Source organism: Argopecten irradians, chromosome 5 (assembly GCF_041381155.1).
Source record: "Argopecten irradians isolate NY chromosome 5, Ai_NY, whole genome shotgun sequence".
In the NCBI taxonomy this organism is placed as follows: domain Eukaryota; kingdom Metazoa; phylum Mollusca; class Bivalvia; order Pectinida; family Pectinidae; genus Argopecten; species Argopecten irradians.
In genome coordinates this window covers 32,750,784-32,770,081 of record NC_091138.1, presented here as the reverse complement: position 1 = coordinate 32,770,081, position 19,298 = coordinate 32,750,784, and the positions used below count along the sequence as shown (strand labels likewise).

Below are 19,298 nucleotides of genomic sequence, written 5' to 3'. Positions count from 1 at the left end.
CAGGTTAGATGGTAGAGGAAAACAAGAGTACCTGGAGGAAAACCACCAACTAGCGGTCAATAACTGGCAAACTGCCCCACATAGGATTCAAACTTACAACCCAGAGGTGGAGGAATTGTGGTTATTAAATAATGTTCAAGACATGGTAACCACTCTGTCTCTGCAGCCAGTACTAGGATCATAGCATCTTTTAATACAAATAATATTTGAAAAAAGACCATGTACTTCAAAAGTTACTTAGGATCATAGCATACAATAAAAAAAACATAGTGATGAAAAGATAAGCCTACAACATTTACTTTCCCCTAAAATCTACTTTACGCTGACGTCTGTAGTAACGCCTGTATATCTGCGAGTGGACAGTCTACCCAGAGATAATCAGCGGGTCGGGTCTAAACCTAGACATGCTCATTGATCTGTATAGTTTATCCTCAACCACCAGGCTTGTATAAATCGGTCCTTATGAAATACTCTATCAGAAATCAATCTTGAAAGACCAATGCTATCAAGCCCTAATCTATGTGATTACCATAGCAACGCAGGATTTGCAAAATCCGGCTCATAATTGATAAATGTCTTGTTTAATTAGGATGAGCTGGCCACCTAGACTTTATAGAGATACATTGTAGTCTTATATTATAGCCAAGCATGCAGTAGGAAAGCTGACTCCAGTCCTGTTCAGATAGCAAACCTTCTAATGAATAAACAGGCTTCTTAGAATACAAAAATACCTTAGAAATTGATTTTAATGGATATAATCAGGTCACTATATTTAATTTGAAGATATTTAATGCTAAAGCATGCTACTGAAAAATTTAATGCTTCTTTTCAAGTACAAAAGCTTTTAAATGATAACCTGTTCGAAATGAAAGAGGTTCAAAACATTTGATAAGACAAGTAAGCTACTGGGAAAAGAGAATGTCTTTTAGGTAGACAGATTTTAATGAATAAACTACAAATTAATGTGGAATTGAGAAATAAATAAGGAAAAATGAAGGATAAACCAGGTACCATGAACTTAGATATCTTTAAGGCAAAATATTTAAATGGTTACATGATGTAGTAGAGTGATGACCTTGGTGTGACCTGATTAAGTAGTGACCTTGATGTCACCTGATTAAGTGGTGACCTTGATTTGACCTGACCTTGATCTGACCTGATAGACTGGTGACCTTAGCTGTCGTTTGTGTTCCCAGGTCTATATGACTGTTAATGACCTGTATGTATGTCTATATGACTGCTAATGATATAATGTCCTCAGGTTTACCTGGTAATTAATATTTATTCACAGAAATGATAATTAATGATGTTTGCCCTAAGGTAGAAATATTAATTATTTAGTGTTCACTGGTATTGATTAATGATAATGTATGTCCTAAGAATTTGTACTTTATGACATGAAAACTGGGTGGATTATATTATTGTGAATATAATCAATTACTTTAGAATTGTATTGGATCAAGAAATTCTCAATTTTGATTCAAAATAAGAAGAATTAATTCTATCAAATTAAACTTTACAACAATCATCAATATGACCTAACATTTTTTTCTATTCCATTTTCCATGACACAATATCATGATGTCCTGCAAAATGGCAAAAACATGATCTCCATCAAAATTACCAGCTACATGATATGTTTTCCTTATAGAATAAAAAGATTTTTTATCTTTAATACACAGTTTGAGCATTGTAAACATATTTCCCTTTAAAGAGATTTGATATTATCCTTGACCTTTTATACATGTTTTGAGCATTATAGATATATTTCCCTTTAAGAGATTTGATATTATCCTTGACCTTTTATACATGTTTTGAGCATTATAAATGTATTTCCCTTTAAGAGATTTGATATTATCCTTGACCCTTTATACATGTTTTTAGCATTATAAATATATTTCCCTTTAAAAGATTGATATTATCCTTGACCTTTTATACATGTTTTGAGCATTATAAATATATTTTCCTTTAAGATTTGATATTATCCTTGACCTTTTATACATGTTTTGAGCATTATAAATGTATTTCCCTTCAAGAGATTTGATATAATCCTTGACCTTTTATACATGTTTTGAGCATTATAAATATATTTCCCTTTAAGAGATTTGATATTATCTTTGACCTTTTATACATGTTTTGAGCATTATAGATATATTTCCCTTTAAGAGATTTGATATTATCCTTAACCTTTTGTACATGGTTTGAGCGGATCAGTATGGCCGTCATTCTCCTGAACTGTGTAACCTTGGGTATGTACCAACCGTGTGAGGACCAGATCTGTGATACAATGCGATGCCAAGTGCTCGAGAAATTTGACCACTTCATCTTTGCCTTTTTTGCCATTGAGATGATAATCAAGATAGTAGCGATGGGACTCTGGGGGAAGCTGACGTACCTGGACGATTCGTGGAACCGTCTCGACTGCTTCATTGTACTGGCCGGGTAAGTAAACATTTCACTCTTCCCTAGTAGTGCCCATCCTCCTGTATGCTTTAGTGAGTACAGCTACATGTTCCACACATCTCTCACCTCCACTTGCATCAAAGTATGAAAAAAAAACCAAGTAAATTTTTGCTTCTCCGAAATTTTCCAAGGTTAATTTATAACAGACTAGTGATTTTCAATATAGGTTCAATTAAAATGTCCATAACACCACTAAAATGTTTCCTTTGACTTTCCTAATAACCCATTTCTAGAAATTTGAAATTACCATTAATTCTATAACGTAAAGAAAAATGAGTTCAAGAAAATCTCCTTGCCTCTTACAATAGGTCTGACGACTCATAAGAACTGTTCCAATGTTGATAGATACCATTCTGTATGAAGACACTTACTGTATGTAGACACTTATTGTATGTAGACACTTACTGTATGTAACCCTGACACCTAATTACTGTCCCCATACAAGGTTGTGATAGACACTGTCCCAATACAAGGTTGTGACACCTAATTACTGTCCCAATACAAGGTTGTGATAGACACCTAATTACTGTCCCCATACAAGTTGTGATAGAACTAATTACTGTCTGTGATAGACACCAATTACTGTCCCCATACAAGGTTGTGATAGACACCTAAATTACTGTCCCCATTACAAGGTTGTGATAGACACTATTACTGTCCCCTCATACAAGGTTGTGATAGACACCTAATTACTGTCCCCATACAAGGTTGTGATAGACACTAATTTACTGTCCCCATACAAGGTTGTGATAGACACCTAATTACTGTCCCCATACAAGGTTGTGATAGACACCTAATTACTGTCCCCATACAAGGTTGTGATAGACACCTAATTACTGTCCCATATACAAGGTTGTGATAGACACCTAATTACTGTCCCCATACAAGGTTGTGATAGACACCTAATTACTGTCCCCATACAAGGTTGTGATAGACACCTAATTACTGTCCCCATACAAGGTTGTGATAGACACCTAATTACTGTCCCATACAAGGTTGTGATAGACACCTAATTACTGTCCCCATACAAGGTTGTGATAGACACCTAATTACTGTCCCCATACAAGGTTGTGATAGACACCTAATTACTGTCCCCATACAAGGTTGTGATAGACACCTAATTACTGTCCCCATACAAGGTTGTGATAGACACCTAATTACTGTCCCCATACAAGGTTGTGATAGACACCTAATTACTGTCCCATACAAGGTTGTGATAGACACCTAATTACTGTCCCCATACAAGGTTGTGATAGACACCTAATTACTGTCCTCATACAAGGTTGTGATAGACACCTAATTACTGTCCCCATACAAGGTTGTGATAGACACCTAATTACTGTCCCCATACAAGGTTGTGATAGACACCTAATTACTGTCACCTAATTACTGTCTCATACAAGGTTGTGATAGACACCTAATTACTGTCCCCATACAAGGTTGTGATAGACACCTAATTACTGTCCCATACAAGGTTGTGATAGACACCTAATTACTGTCCCCATACAAGGTTGTGATAGACACTAATTACTGTCTATACAAGGTTGTGATAGACACCTAATTACTGTCCCCATACAAGGTTGTGATAGACACCTAATTACTGTCCTCATACAAGGTTGTGATAGACACCTAATTACTGTCCCTATACAAGGTTGTGATAGACACCTAATTACTGTCCCCATACAAGGTTGTGATAGACACCTAATTACTGTCCCATCATACAAGGTTGTGATAGACACCTAATTACTGTCCCCATACAAGGTTGTGATAGACACCTAATTACTGTCCTCATACAAGGTTGTGATAGACACCTAATTACTGTCCCTCATACAAGGTTGTGATAGACACCTAATTACTGTCCCCATACAAGGTTGTGATAGACACCTAATTACTGTCCCTCATACAAGGTTGTGATAGACACCTAATTACTGTCCCTCATACAAGGTTGTGATAGACACCTAATTACTGTCCTCATACAAGGTTGTGATAGACACCTAATTACTGTCCCATACAAGGTTGTGATAGACACCTAATTACTGTCCCTCATACAAGGTTGTGATAGACACCTAATTACTGTCCTCATACAAGGTTGTGATAGACACCTAATTACTGTCCTCATACAAGGTTGTGATAGACACCTAATTACTGTCCTCATACAACAAGGTTGTGATAGACACCTAATTACTGTCCCCATACAAGGTTGTGATAGACACCTAATTACTGTCCTCATACAAGGTTGTCATAGACACCTAATTACTGTCCCAATACAAGGTTGTGATAGACACCTAATTACTGTCCCTATACAAGGTTGTGATAGACACCTAATTACTGTCCCCATACAAGGTTGTGATAGACACCTAATTACTGTCCCAATACAAGGTTGTGATAGACACCTAATATACAAGGTTGTGATAGACACCTAATTACTGTCCCCATACAAGGTTGTGATAGACACCTAATTACTGTCCCCATACAAGGTTGTGATAGACACCTAATTACTGTCCCATACAAGGTTGTGATAGACACCTAATTACTGTCCCATACAAGGTTGTGATAGACACCTAATTACTGTCCCTATACAAGGTTGTGATAGACACCTAATTACTGTCCCCATACAAGGTTGTGATAGACACCTAATTACTGTCCTCATACAAGGTTGTGATAGACACCTAATTACTGTCCCCATACAAGGTTGTGATAGACACCTAATTACTGTCCCTCATACAAGGTTGTGATAGACACCTAATTACTGTCCCCATACAAGGTTGTGATAGACACCTAATTACTGTCCCCATACAAGGTTGTGATAGACACCTAATTACTGTCCCCATACAAGGTTGTGATAGACACCTAATTACTGTCCCCATACAAGGTTGTGATAGACACCTAATTACTGTCCCATACAAGGTTGTGATAGACACCTAATTTACTGTCCCATACAAGGTTGTGATAGACACCTAATTACTGTCCCCATACAAGGTTGTGATAGACACCTAATTACTGTCCTCATACAAGGTTGTGATAGACACCTAATTACTGTCCCCATACAAGGTTGTGATAGACACCTAATTACTGTCCCCATACAAGGTTGTGATAGACACCTAATTACTGTCCCCATACAAGGTTGTGATAGACACCTAATTACTGTCCCAATACAAGGTTGTGATAGACACCTAATTACTGTCCCAATACAAGGTTGTGATAGACACCTAATTACTGTCCCTATACAAGGTTGTGATAGACACTAATTACTGTCCCCATACAAGGTTGTGATAGACACCTAATTACTGTCCTCATACAAGGTTGTGATAGACACCTAATTACTGTCCCAATACAAGGTTGTGATAGACACCTAATTACTGTCCCTATACAAGGTTGTGATAGACACCTAATTACTGTCCCTATACAAGGTTGTGATAGACACCTAATTACTGTCCCCATACAAGGTTGTGATAGACACCTAATTACTGTCCCCTGTCCATACAAGGTTGTGATAGACACCTAATTACTGTCCCCATACAAGGTTGTGATAGACACCTAATTACTGTCCCCATACAAGGTTGTGATAGACACCTAATTACTGTCCCCATACAAGGTTGTGATAGACACCTAATTACTGTCCCCATACAAGGTTGTGATAGACACCTAATTACTGTCCCCATACAAGGTTGTGATAGACACCTAATTACTGTCCCCATACAAGGTTGTGATAGACACCTAATTACTGTCCCCATACAAGGTTGTGATAGACACCTAATTACTGTCCCCATACAAGGTTGTGATAGACACCTAATTACTGTCCTCATACAAGGTTGTGATAGACACCTAATTACTGTCCTCATACAAGGTTGTGATAGACACCTAATTACTGTCCCCATACAAGGTTGTGATAGACACCTAATTACTGTCCTCATACAAGGTTGTGATAGACACCTAATTACTGTCCCTATACAAGGTTGTGATAGACACCTAATTACTGTCCCCATACAAGGTTGTGATAGACACCTAATTACTGTCCTCATACAAGGTTGTGATAGACACCTAATTACTGTCCCTATACAAGGTTGTGATAGACACCTTATTACTGTCCCCATACAAGGTTGTGATAGACACCTAATTAATGTCCTCATACAAGGTTGTCATAGACACCTAATTACTGTCCTCATACAAGGTTGTGATAGACACCTAATTACTGTCCCAATACAAGGTTGTGATAGACACCTAATTACTGTCCCCATACAAGGTTGTGATAGACACCTAATTAATGTCCTCATACAAGGTTGTCATAGACACCTAATTACTGTCCCAATACAAGGTTGTGATAGACACCTAATTACTGTCCCAATACAAGGTTGTGATAGACACCTAATTACTGTCCCCATACAAGGTTGTGATAGACACCTAATTACTGTCCCCATACAAGGTTGTGATAGACACCTAATTACTGTCCTCATACAAGGTTGTGATAGACACCTAATTACTGTCCCAATACAAGGTTGTGATAGACACCTAATTACTGTCACCATACAAGGTTGTGATAGACACCTAATTACTGTCCCCATACAAGGTTGTGATAGACACCTAATTACTGTCCTCATACAAGGTTGTGATAGACACCTAATTACTGTCCCCATACAAGGTTGTGATAGACACCTAATTACTGTCCCCATACAAGGTTGTGATAGACACCTAATTACTGTCCCATACAAGGTTGTGATAGACACCTAATTACTGTCCCCATACAAGGTTGTGATAGACACCTAATTACTGTCCCCATACAAGGTTGTGATAGACACCTAATTACTGTCCCTATACAAGGTTGTGATAGACACCTAATTACTGTCCCCATACAAGGTTGTGATAGACACCTAATTACTGTCCCCATACAAGGTTGTGATAGACACCTAATTACTGTCCCCATACAAGGTTGTGATAGACACCTAATTACTGTCCCCATACAAGGTTGTGATAGACACCTAATTACTGTCCCATACAAGGTTGTGATAGACACCTAATTACTGTCCTCATACAAGGTTGTGATAGACACCTAATTACTGTCCCATACAAGGTTGTGATAGACACCTAATTACTGTCCCCATACAAGGTTGTGATAGACACCTAATTGTCCCATACAAGGTTGTGACCCTAATTACTGTCCCATACAAGGTTGTGATAGACACCTAATTACTGTCCCATACAAGGTTGTGATAGACACCTAATTACTGTCCCCATACAAGGTTGTGATAGACACCTAATTACTGTCCCATACAAGGTTGTGATAGACACCTAATTACTGTCCTCATACAAGGTTGTGATAGACACCTAATTACTGTCCCATACAAGGTTGTGATAGACACCTAATTACTGTCCCCATACAAGGTTGTGATAGACACCTAATTACTGTCACCCATACAAGGTTGTGATAGACACCTAATTACTGTCCCCATACAAGGTTGTGATAGACACCTAATTACTGTCCCCATACAAGGTTGTGATAGACACCTAATTACTGTCCCCATACAAGGTTGTGATAGACACCTAATTACTGTCCCCATACAAGGTTGTGATAGACACCTAATTACTGTCCCCATACAAGGTTGTGATAGACACCTAATTACTGTCCCCATACAAGGTTGTGATAGACACCTAATTACTGTCCTCATACAAGGTTGTGATAGACACCTAATTACTGTCCCATACAAGTTGTGAAGACACATACAAGGTTGTGACAAGGTTGTGATAGACACCTAATTACTGTCCCCATACAAGGTTGTGATAGACACCTAATTACTGTCCCTATACAAGGTTGTGATAGACACCTAATTACTGTCCCCATACAAGGTTGTGATAGACACCTAATTACTGTCCCCATACAAGGTTGTGATAGACACCTAATTACTGTCCCCATACAAGGTTGTGATAGACACCTAATTACTGTCCCAATACAAGGTTGTGATAGACACCTAATTACTGTCCCCATACAAGGTTGTGATAGACACCTAATTACTGTCCCAATAGAAGGTTGTGATAGACACCTAATTACTGTCCCAATACAAGGTTGTGATAGACACCTAATTACTGTCCCCATACAAGGTTGTGATAGACACCTAATTACTGTCCCTATATCAACTGTCCCCATACAAGGTTGTGATAGACACCTAATTACTGTCCCAATAGAAGGTTGTGATAGACACCTAATTACTGTCCCCATACAAGGTTGTGATAGACACCTAATTACTGTCCCTATATAAGGTTGTGATAGACACTAATTACTGTCCCCATATGAGGTTGTGGTTGTTTCTTAGAGATGTTTTTGATGTGTTTTTGTGTGATGCACAAATAATATGTTAATATTTTAGACTCTGGACAAAGCATGTGCCATGGATTATCTTGTGCAAGCAGTTCTTATTTGTAATGATTTTCTTAAAAGATCTTCAATGAAGTCTTTTATTCCTTTATAAGCTTCTTCTCAATAGTACTAAAGTGTATTTTAAACGAATTTGTTAAAGGAAACTTCATGTGAAATGACCAAACATCAATCCAGAAAGGCAAATAATGATAGGCTTATTCTTTAAGAATCCTTTTCTTATAAAGTTCAAATGAAAAATGACCTTTTCAGTACAGAATACTATTGCTGTATTGGCTTCAAGATTAAGTTACAAAAACTGCTTCTAAGGTCTACAATCGGAACTGTCTGTATCAAGTGACCTTTTCTATCTATGGATCATAAAGCAAGGCAAAGGTAAATTTTGATTTGTTGTCTAACACGTTTTATTAGATAAGGACATAAGTATTGATGCCCTCAGACTTGGTATACAAATAGTCAATAATCGGTGCCCTCAGACTTTGTATACAAATTGTCAATAATCAATGCCCTCAGACTAAGTATACAAAAAGTAAATAATTGGTGCCCTCAGACTTGGTATACAAATAGTCAATAATTAGTGCCCTCAGACTTGATATCCAAATAGTCAATAATCAGTGCCCTCAGACTTGGTATACAAATTGTCAATTATCAGTGCCCTCAGACTTAGTATACAAAAAGTCAATAATTGTTGCCCTCAGACTTGGTATACAAAAAGTCAATCATTGGTGCCCTCAGACTTTGTATACAAATAGTCAATAATCAGTGCCCTCAGACTTGGTATACAAATAGTCAATAATCAGTGCCCTCAGACTTGGTATACAAATAGTCAATAATCAGTGCCCTCAGACTTGGTATACAAATAGTCAATAATCAGTGCCCTCAGACTTGGTATACAAATAGTCAATAATCAGTGCCCTCAGACTTTGTATACAAAAAGTCAATAATTGGTGTCTTCAGGCTTGGTATATACACAGTCAATGACTTTAACTCCCAGCTATTGTATAAAGGTAGTGAATAAAACGTGTCTGTATGACATGTGAATGAACAATAACTTTATAGGTGAAAAATGTTTTTGAGACCAAGAACTGAGAAATTATTGATGAGTTTAGTGCGACTGGACAGTGCCAATCATGAATGACCACGCAGATTCATTAGAAGTCTAGTTGTATTTTTCCTCTCTTGTTACAGTTTATGCTGCAGTGTTGTAGAATAGTCACTGTTAATTGGTAACATTTTTTTGTCAGTTCCAGATTAACGATTCTGGTCAAAAGTTGATTGACATTCTTGTTCTTTGAACAATAATGGACTAATTTGTCTGACTGGCATCCATGGGGATAGAGAGTCCCTTTGATTTAAGTCTCCCAAACCAAACACAGGAGGCTGGTGGCGGCCATTTTATTGACAGAACATGACCTACATGGTAGGAGTTGCCACGGTAGCAAAACCAGAGAGTCCCCTGGTAAAGACCGATGGGAGGACCTCTTTTATAAAGTATTGCCTGTTAATCTCACAGATTTGTTGTCTCAGGTGGCTAATAGCTATATACTAATTAGGTAAACAACTATTTGTTTTGAACTTTTGACCTTTTATTGACCTTTAAAACAACGAAAGGAGTGCCAACACTCTATAAAAGTGATGTGATATCACAAGTTGTTTGTAAATTGTGTTGCAGAAGAAGCTCTGTTTTAAATTGTTTGTCAATAGACAAAGGAGAGTAACTGTCAGGGTTAATACCAAAACACTTACTGAATAGAAACAAATCCAACCGAATAAAAATCCTGTTGTATACTTACGGACCCGACCCAGACGCTATAGTGCCATGGAAAATTGTTCCCGTCAGGAGCTGGTACCAGAAACACTACAAATGACAATGTTCCTTAAAGAGGCAAGGAGCAATCACAGACACATGACCAAACTGTTCCTTATATGGGGAAGGGGAAAACACAGGGGCTTGGACCAGACACTGGAGCTTGGACCAGACATTTGGGATTGGACCAGAAACAAGGGCTTGGACCAGACACAGGGGCTAGAACCAGACACGGGGGGCTAGAACCAAACATTGGAGAGAGGACCAAACACAGGGGCTAGGACCAGACACGGGGTCTAGGACCAGACATTGGGGATTGGACCAGAAACAAGGGCTTGGACCAGACACAGAGGCTTGGACCAGACACAGGGGCTTGGACCAAACACAGGGGCTTGGACCAAACACAGGGGCTTGGACCAGACACAGGGCCTTGGACCAGACACTAGATCTAGGACCAGACATTGGGAATTGGACCAGAAACAAGGGCTTGGACCAGACACAGAGGCTTGGACCGGACACAGGGGCTTGAACCAGACACATGGGTTAGAACCAAATACAGGGGCTAGAACCAGACACAAGGGCTAGAACCAGACACAAGGGCTAGAACCAGACACAAGGGCTAGAACCAGACACAGCATCTTGGGCCAAACACAGAGGCTAGGGCCAGACACATGGGCTAGGATCAGACACAGAGGCTAGGACCAAACACAGGGGCTAGAACCAGACACAGAGGGAAGGACGAGACACAGAGGGTTGGACCAGACACAGAGGCTTGGACCAGACACAACAGCTTGGACCACACACAGGGGCGAGGATCAGACACGGGGCGAGAACCAGACACAGGGGCTAGAACCAGACACAGCAGCTTGGGCCAAACACAGAGGCTTGAACCAGACACATGGGCTAAAACTAAATACAGGGGCTAGAACCAGACACAAGGGCTAGAACCGGACACAGCAGCTTGGGCCAGACACAGGCTAGGACAAGACACAGGGGCTAGAACCAGACACCGGGACTAGAACCAGACACAGCAGCTTGGGCCAGACACAGCAGCTTGGGCCAGACACAGCAGCTTGGACCAGACACAGCAACTTGGACCAGACACAGAGGCTTGGACCAGACACAGGGGCTTGGACCAGACACAGGGGCTTTGACCAGACACAGGGGCTTTGACCAGACACAGAGGCTTGGACCAGACACAGGGGCTAGAACCAGACACAGAGGGTATGACGAGACACAGAGGGTTGGACCAGACACAGAGGCTTGGACCAGACACAACAGCTTGGACCACACAGGGGCGAGGATCAGACACAGGGGCTAGAACCAGATACAGCAGCTTGGGCCAAACACAGAGGCTTGAACCAGACACATGGGCTAAAACTAAATACAGGGGCTAGAACCAGACACAAGGGCTAGAACCGGACACAGCAGCTTGGGCCAGACACAGGCTAGGACAAGACACAGGGGCTAGAACCAGACACAGGGGCTAGAACCAGACACCGGGACTAGAACCAGACACAGCAGCTTGGGCCTGCACAGCAGCTTGGGCCAGACACAGCAGCTTGGACCAGACACAGCAATTTGGACCAGACACAGAGGCTTGAACCACACACAGAGGCTTGGACCAGACACAGGGGCTTGGACCAGACACAGGGGCTTGGACCAGACACAGGGGCTAGGACCAGACACACAACCCTGATGACAAAACAGAAATGTGGGAGTGTAATCATATTATGTGGCGTGCAATATCCTGGTTTCATTCCAATTAAGTGTGCACATGAGCAAATCAAATTATAGCCTGATGTTATTGTGGAAGCACTGAAGCTTTGTCTCATGGTCGTTGCTGTCACTGTATCGCCTGTGCTTCTCGCGACGGTTAAAACATCGATGCTTCCCGCTGGTAAAGTCATGACTCCAGGAAATCCATTATCAGCAAGCCTTGTATGAGGGTGAATAACAGTTGAATAGAAAAAAAGTTTCCATCCAAAACCTGTACATACAAATGTAAAGTCCTTGTTGCGAGCTCAAATTTACGGCTTTACTGTTCTGAATCAAAGATCTCCTGAAACAGGTAAACCGTATTTAACCCAAGAAGTGCACAAGTCACTTAAAAATTGAGACAATTAAATGGGCCTATCATGGACCAAATATACTACTGAACAAAATGATTGGGAAACATCAATTTTGTAAGAAACTATATGGTATTCGTATATTCAGTCTGCATTAACTCTTTCACCCCTGATATCTTATAATGGACTGATCTAGCTTTAATTTAGAAGAGCCTAAATGTGTCGTCAGGGGTGAACGAGTTAAATGAAAATTTTAAGGTAAGAATACTTGAGACCAAGAAAATGTTAAGAGAGCTGAATATAATAGTTACAAGGGTGCATGTCTTTTCAAGGTTTGTATTATGTATACTACAGTTACATCACAGGAATTCATGATGTCAAGCATTTTTTTTTTTTTCGTTTGGCTAAAATTGCTAGTGAGGACAATCTGTTATATCTTTAAGGGTTGACAGGGAAATCTCTCCCGGCACTTTTGACAAATCAGTGAATGGTGGGAGAACAACTGGTAATTTATATTGGTAGTTTTGGACTTGACATGGTGGGTTATCATTGACCGGGTAGCTTGTGGAGCTGCCTACTTATGTTTGGAAGTCTTTGGTTTGAACAATGGTTCATGCAGCCGCTTCATTTTCTGCTATCTTAGCTGTACGTTACACATGAAACACGTTCTATTGCTGTTGTAAGCATGCAATAAAATGTTGGAATCCCAAAGTATTATGTACAGTTCCATATTTTGTGTGTTATTCAGAGAAGTTTATCACTCTGATTAAAGATAGGAAATTTGGAACGGAAAAATCTCGAAGGAAAATAGTTTAAGACACACTTAATTGATACTGAAACTGGGTTTGTAAGATCAGAAACTCTATTGTGTGTTTACATAATTCACTGTCCATTTTTTGTACATCATCAATTCTTTACTGACGATCGTCATTAGGCCACGGTTAGTTTTTAGGCCCTGATCGTTTACCCAGAGAATGTGTGCAATGCATGCTATGTGCTGACAGGCCTGTTGCCTAATCGTCAAGGTGAGGAAAATTGTCAGTTTTAACACAATCCCGTTAGCGTTGTAAACTGGTGGAATCCTCTCAGCATCAGCAGTCATGTTCTGGTATCTACAAGATAACATAAACACTATGTAAAGATAAAAAAGATTCATTCTAAATTTCTCCTAACAATCTCTGCCATGCTGATTTTTTACAACGGCAATTAGCGGTAACCGATTCTTCTCTTTTGGCTTTATTGCGTATTTACAAATGCTTTACCATAGTAAATCAAAAAGGGGGAAATATCTTTTAAAAAGATCAAAGAATACATGTACTACCAATTGTTTCTTAACTCCAAATTTGAAGTACCAATAATTGATGTTTTGAATGTGACTTTAGAAACAATAACATAAAAAAAACAACCTTTATATGAGAATTTTTTTTAACATGATTTCTTAAAATTCAACACCTGTTGCAATCAAAATTTCAGCATTTAACTTTCTTAGATGAAGTAAAAGTTCACAGTATAACAATGGAATTTATTGTTCATATTTTGTGTTTATACTATGTTAAAAGGTTCCTTCCTACAATGTGTAGGTCGGAGTTTGATTAAAGTACACCTCACCCTTTTACAAGATATTAGCCATCAGATGGTATTATCATTAAAGACAGCACAGCCATGCAAAATTAAACGGGGATCTGTGGATAATTGGGGATACAGGGATGGTAAAGATATTAGATAGCATTCTTCCCCGATAGCAACAAGGTTAAGGTCACACAATTACCATGACATGTGTTTAACAACATTTCTGATAACAAGGTCACACAAAAATTGTAACAAGTTTGTTTTTCTCGATATCTCCCTACTAACAAGATTAAGGTCACACAAAAACTGTGACATGTTTGTAACATTTTTCTCCCTGGCAACAAGGTCAAGGTCACACAAAAACTGTGACATGTTTGTAACAATATTTCTGTCCCTGGCAACAAGGTCAAGGTCACAGAAAAACTGTGACATGTTTGTAACAACATTTCTCTCCCTGGCAACAAGGTCAAGGTCACACAAAAACTGACAAGTTAGTAACAACAATTCTCTTCCTGACAACAAGGTCAAGCCTTAACAATCAGCTCCCCTACAATAATGTTGATTGTCTCCCATAGAATTTGTATATTTCCTTGTATGATATGTATAAAAGACAATGGCTACTTGTTCTTTTGTCATACCAACTGTTAGAAGTTTTTAAACTGTGTCAGTATCTCACTTGCATAGACTTGAATAGGAGAAATTTGATGGACAAGCTGATTATTATCTCATTGAAAAGAGAAACAGATCATTTAATTGTGGAAACCTTACCTCGTCCAGATGTGAAAATCTATAATCTATTCCTTAATGATCTAGTTCTTTTGATATCATATTGACAATTCTATTTGTAAGAAATTAAGAATCCACGTTTTCAGTGATGTCAAATTTCACCTTAAAGGCTTTGGTAGTAACATGAGAGTTTGTTCAGGATTCTCACTAGATATGTCTATGTTGATATAACCGATATTGTTAATTTAAGGCTAGTAGAAGTTGTTCACATTGTTGGGTTACACATGAAATTTTGTTTGATGCTGGTTGTTTATTGTGGCAGCAGGTTGTCTAAATCTGTTCTGCAGGTAAATAATTAGATTTCTCACAAGCCCCAGACACACTGACGACAGACTCCATTCAAGTGTAATTATAGAGAACAGGTCAAATTTAATGATATTATGATAGAAGTACAATGTTATATTGTAAAAGCTGAAAGACTGGTTGATGTAACTGTATCAGTTAAAAGACAGGCTGTTGTTGTATAAGTTAAGAGACAGGTTAGTGTTGTTGTATAAGTTAAGAGACAGGTTAGTGTTGTTGTATAAGTTAAGAGACAGGTTACTGTTGTTTAGAGACAGGTTAGTGTTGTTGTATAAGTTAAGAGATAGGTTACTGTTGTTTTATAAGTTAAGAGACAGGTTAGTGTTGTTTCATAATAGTTAAGAGACAGTTTAGTGTTGTTGTATAAGTTAAGAGACAGGTAGTGTTGTTGTATAAGTTAAGAGACAGGTTAGTGTTGTTGTATAAGTTTAGACAGGTTTAGTGTTGTTTGTATAAGTTAAGAGAAGTTAGTGTTGTACAAGAGTACAGTTAGTGTTGTTGTATAAGTTAAGAGACACAGGTTAGTGTTGTTGTATAAGTTAAGAGACAGGTTAGTGTTGTTGTATAAGTTAAGAGAAAGGTTAGTGTTGTTTCATAAGTTAAGAGACAGGTTAGTGTTGTTGTATAAGTTAAGAGACAGGTAATAAGTTAAGAAGACAGGTTAGTGTTGTTTGTATAAGTTTAAGAGAAGGTTTAGTGTTGTATTAGTTAAGAGACAGGTTAGTGTTGTTTTATTAGTAAGAGACAGGTTAGTGTTGTTTGTATAAGTTTAAGAGACAGGTTAGTGTTGTTTATTAAGTTAAGAGACAGGTTAGTAGTTGTTTGTATAAAGTTAAGAGACAGGTTAGTGTAGTTTAGAGACAGGTTAGTGTTGTTGTATAAGTTAAGAGTAGGTTTAGTGTTGTTTATAAGTTAAGAGACAGGTTAGGTTAGTGAGACAGGTACATGTTGTTGTATAAGTTAAGAGACAGGTTAGTGTTGTTGTATAAGTATATAAGTTAAGAGACAAGGGACAGAGTTATTGTTGTATAAGTTAAGAGAGACAGGTTAGTGTTTTGTTGTATAAGTTAAGAGACAGGTTAAGTTTGTTGTATAAGTTAAGAGACAGTTGTTGTTGTATAAGTTAAGAGACAGGTTAGTGTGTATAAGTTAAGAGAAAGGGATTAGTGTTGTTGTATAAGTTAAGAGAAAGGTTAGTGTTGTTGTATAAGTTAAGAGACAGGTTAGTGTTGTATTGTTAAGTTTATAAGTTAAAGAGACTGTTTAGTGTTTGTTGTATAAGTTAAGAGACAGGTTAGTGTTGTTGTATAATTTAAGAGACAGGTTAAGTGTTTGTATAAGGTTAGTTAAGAGACAGATTAGTGTTGTTGTATAAGTTAAGAGACAGGTTAGTGTTGGTTGTATAAGTTAAGAGAAAGGTTAAGTGTTGTTTGTATAAGTTAAGAGAAAGGTTAGTGTTGTTTTGTATAAGTAAGAGACAGGTTAGTGTTGTTGTATAAGTTAAGAGAAAGGTTTTAAGTGTTGTTGTATAAGTTAAGAGACAGGTTAGTGTTGTTGTATAATGTTAAGAGAAAGGTTAGTGTTGTTGTAAAAGTGTTAATAATTAAGAGACAGGTTAAGTGTTGTTTGTATAAGTTAAGAAGACAGGTTAGTGTTGTTGTATAAGTTAAGAGACAGGTATAGTGTTGTTGTATAAGTTTAAGAGAAGGGGAGGTTAGTGTTGTTGTATAAGTTAAGTTTTGAATAGGTTAGTGTTGTTTGTATAAGTTAAGAGAACAGGTTAGTTGTTGTATAGAGTTAAGAGAAAGGTTAGTGTTGTTGTATTAAGTTAAGAGACAGTTTAGGTAGTTGTTGTTATAAGTTAAGAAGAACAGTTTAGTGTTTTTGTCATAAGTTAAGAGAATAGGAGTAGTGTTGTTTTCATTTCTAGTTAAGAGAAAGGTTTAGGTCTTGTTGTAAATAAAGTTAAGAGAAAGGTTTAGTGTTGTTGTCATTAGTTAAGGAGAAAGGTTAGTGTTGTTCATATAGTTTAAGAGTAAGGTTAGTGTTGTTTTATAAGTTAAGAGACAGGTTAGTGTTGTTGTATAAGTTAAGAAACGGTTAGTTAAGTTTAGAGTAAGGTTATTTAGTGTTGTTTGTATAGGTTACAGGTTAGTGTTTGTTTATGAGACAGTGTGTGTTGTATAAGATTAAGAGATAGGTTGTTTTTATTATTTAAGAGACAGGTTACTGTTGTTTTATTATTTAAGAGACAGGTAAAGACAGGTTAGCATTGTTGTATTTGTTTATAAAGAGAGGTTAGTGTTTTTGTATTAGTTTAGAGACAGGTTAGTATTAAATATGTACATATTTATCCATGTTTGACGGAATACTGGTGACTTTTGTAGAGGCAGGTGTACCTCTTCGAAGCGAGCCGTTGGTTCCCTTATCCTTTTATATAGTACATATAGGCCTAGTACACAGACTTTCTCACAACCTACGTTACAAGACCCTGTGTATACAAGTAGATACACTAGTTAGTGATATTGTGTAAGATTAGAGACAGGTTAGTGTTTTTGTATTAGTTCCTGTAAATGTTGTATAAATGGAGACACTGGTTTACATTATATGCTGTGATTAATTTGTCTCCATATCCAGAGTTATCCTGAGAAATCTACATATGTTTCTATAACCCGATGTGTCCCGGCCAGACTGTTTTCCATGATTTATTGATGCACAGCGTAGATGAATGTCACAGATTGTATATATTAATGCTAAAATGATGAGATCCGTCACTACAGCATTGTAGTAAAGCCAATTGACCACTGCTCCATTGCTTGTGTTTTGGCCATTATTTCTGGTCGATCAGATTGATGTATTAGGCCTGACACAGTCAATCTGGAGTTCTCATGAATGGAATATTACTACGGTCACTACAATTCCCTGTAACAATGTCACTGGGAGAATGTTTAGCCATTTTTACGCCAAAAAGTAATTTATAGGAATCTCTGTCTCTACATATGTTTTGGTTAAAGTTTTTGGTAATGGAGTGCATCTGACAAGTTATAGCTTTAAACGAGATTCACCAAAGCTGCATGGGTACATCTGTAGTGAAAACTTTAGCTTGCCTAATAATTTGGGTACATCTATACTTGTATTACCGTATTCGACCCAATAAGCGCCTGTGTCCCTATAAGCGCCCTTCCCCCATTTTAAAGCCGCGATTTCAATTGCCAAGGCATAAATAAAGACAAAAACTATACAAAATTGTAAAGGTTTGCAATAACTTCATCTTATTGGCACCTTTTCATTTTTTTAAACGCCCTGGGCGCTTATTGGGTCGAATACAGTACCTGTCACCAAAGCTGAGGATCTCTACAAGCTTAATATTTCATAAAAAATGGGTACATTGTATATCATATGTACAAGTTTAAACTATCACTAAACAGTGAACATCTGTAATAACATAAGATTTGTTCAAAGCTATCTATATCTCTCACCATGAGTTAGGAACATTTGTAAAATTACAAGTTTTTACCAAAGCTAGATATAATCTGTACAACTTAGGCACCATCTATCATCAAAAGCTGGGTTCATGAGTACAACTGATATTCGTCACCAAAACTACATCAATTGTACAAGTGATATTAATCACCAAAACTACATATATTGTGCACTGATATTTGTCATTAAAACCTAGTTGGTTCAGCTGCAAAAGTTCAACCATTGTCACCAACTTTTGTTACATCTGTACCACATATGTACAATCTATCCTCACACCACAGAAGAGCTCGGTCTCTTTGACCTGCGGATAGTTGCTGTTGTTGACCTTTGTTGTTAGGTGCTATTTAAGGAACCAATCAGTATCGTCTGTCTCTTTATTGCCTCTACCTTCCCTGGGCATGTGCTGTCTGCTTCAATTTATATGAATGTTTTATACACCAGAAGCAAAATG

The 19,298-nt window shown here is 38.0% G+C and overlaps 1 protein-coding gene across 2 annotated transcripts in view; it reads left to right on the top strand.

Moving 5' to 3' along the window:
- The first annotated feature begins 2,201 nt into the window (after positions 1-2,201).
- The window catches only part of LOC138323574 (voltage-dependent T-type calcium channel subunit alpha-1G-like), a 96,496-nt gene continuing 79,399 nt past the window's right edge, over positions 2,202-19,298 (top strand). For both annotated transcript variants that reach the window (XM_069268271.1, XM_069268270.1), the window contains exon 1: positions 2,202-2,442. In XM_069268271.1, coding sequence (XP_069124372.1) covers positions 2,216-2,442 — 227 coding nt within the window. In that variant the 5' untranslated portion in view covers positions 2,202-2,215. The remainder of the gene's footprint in view (positions 2,443-19,298) is intronic.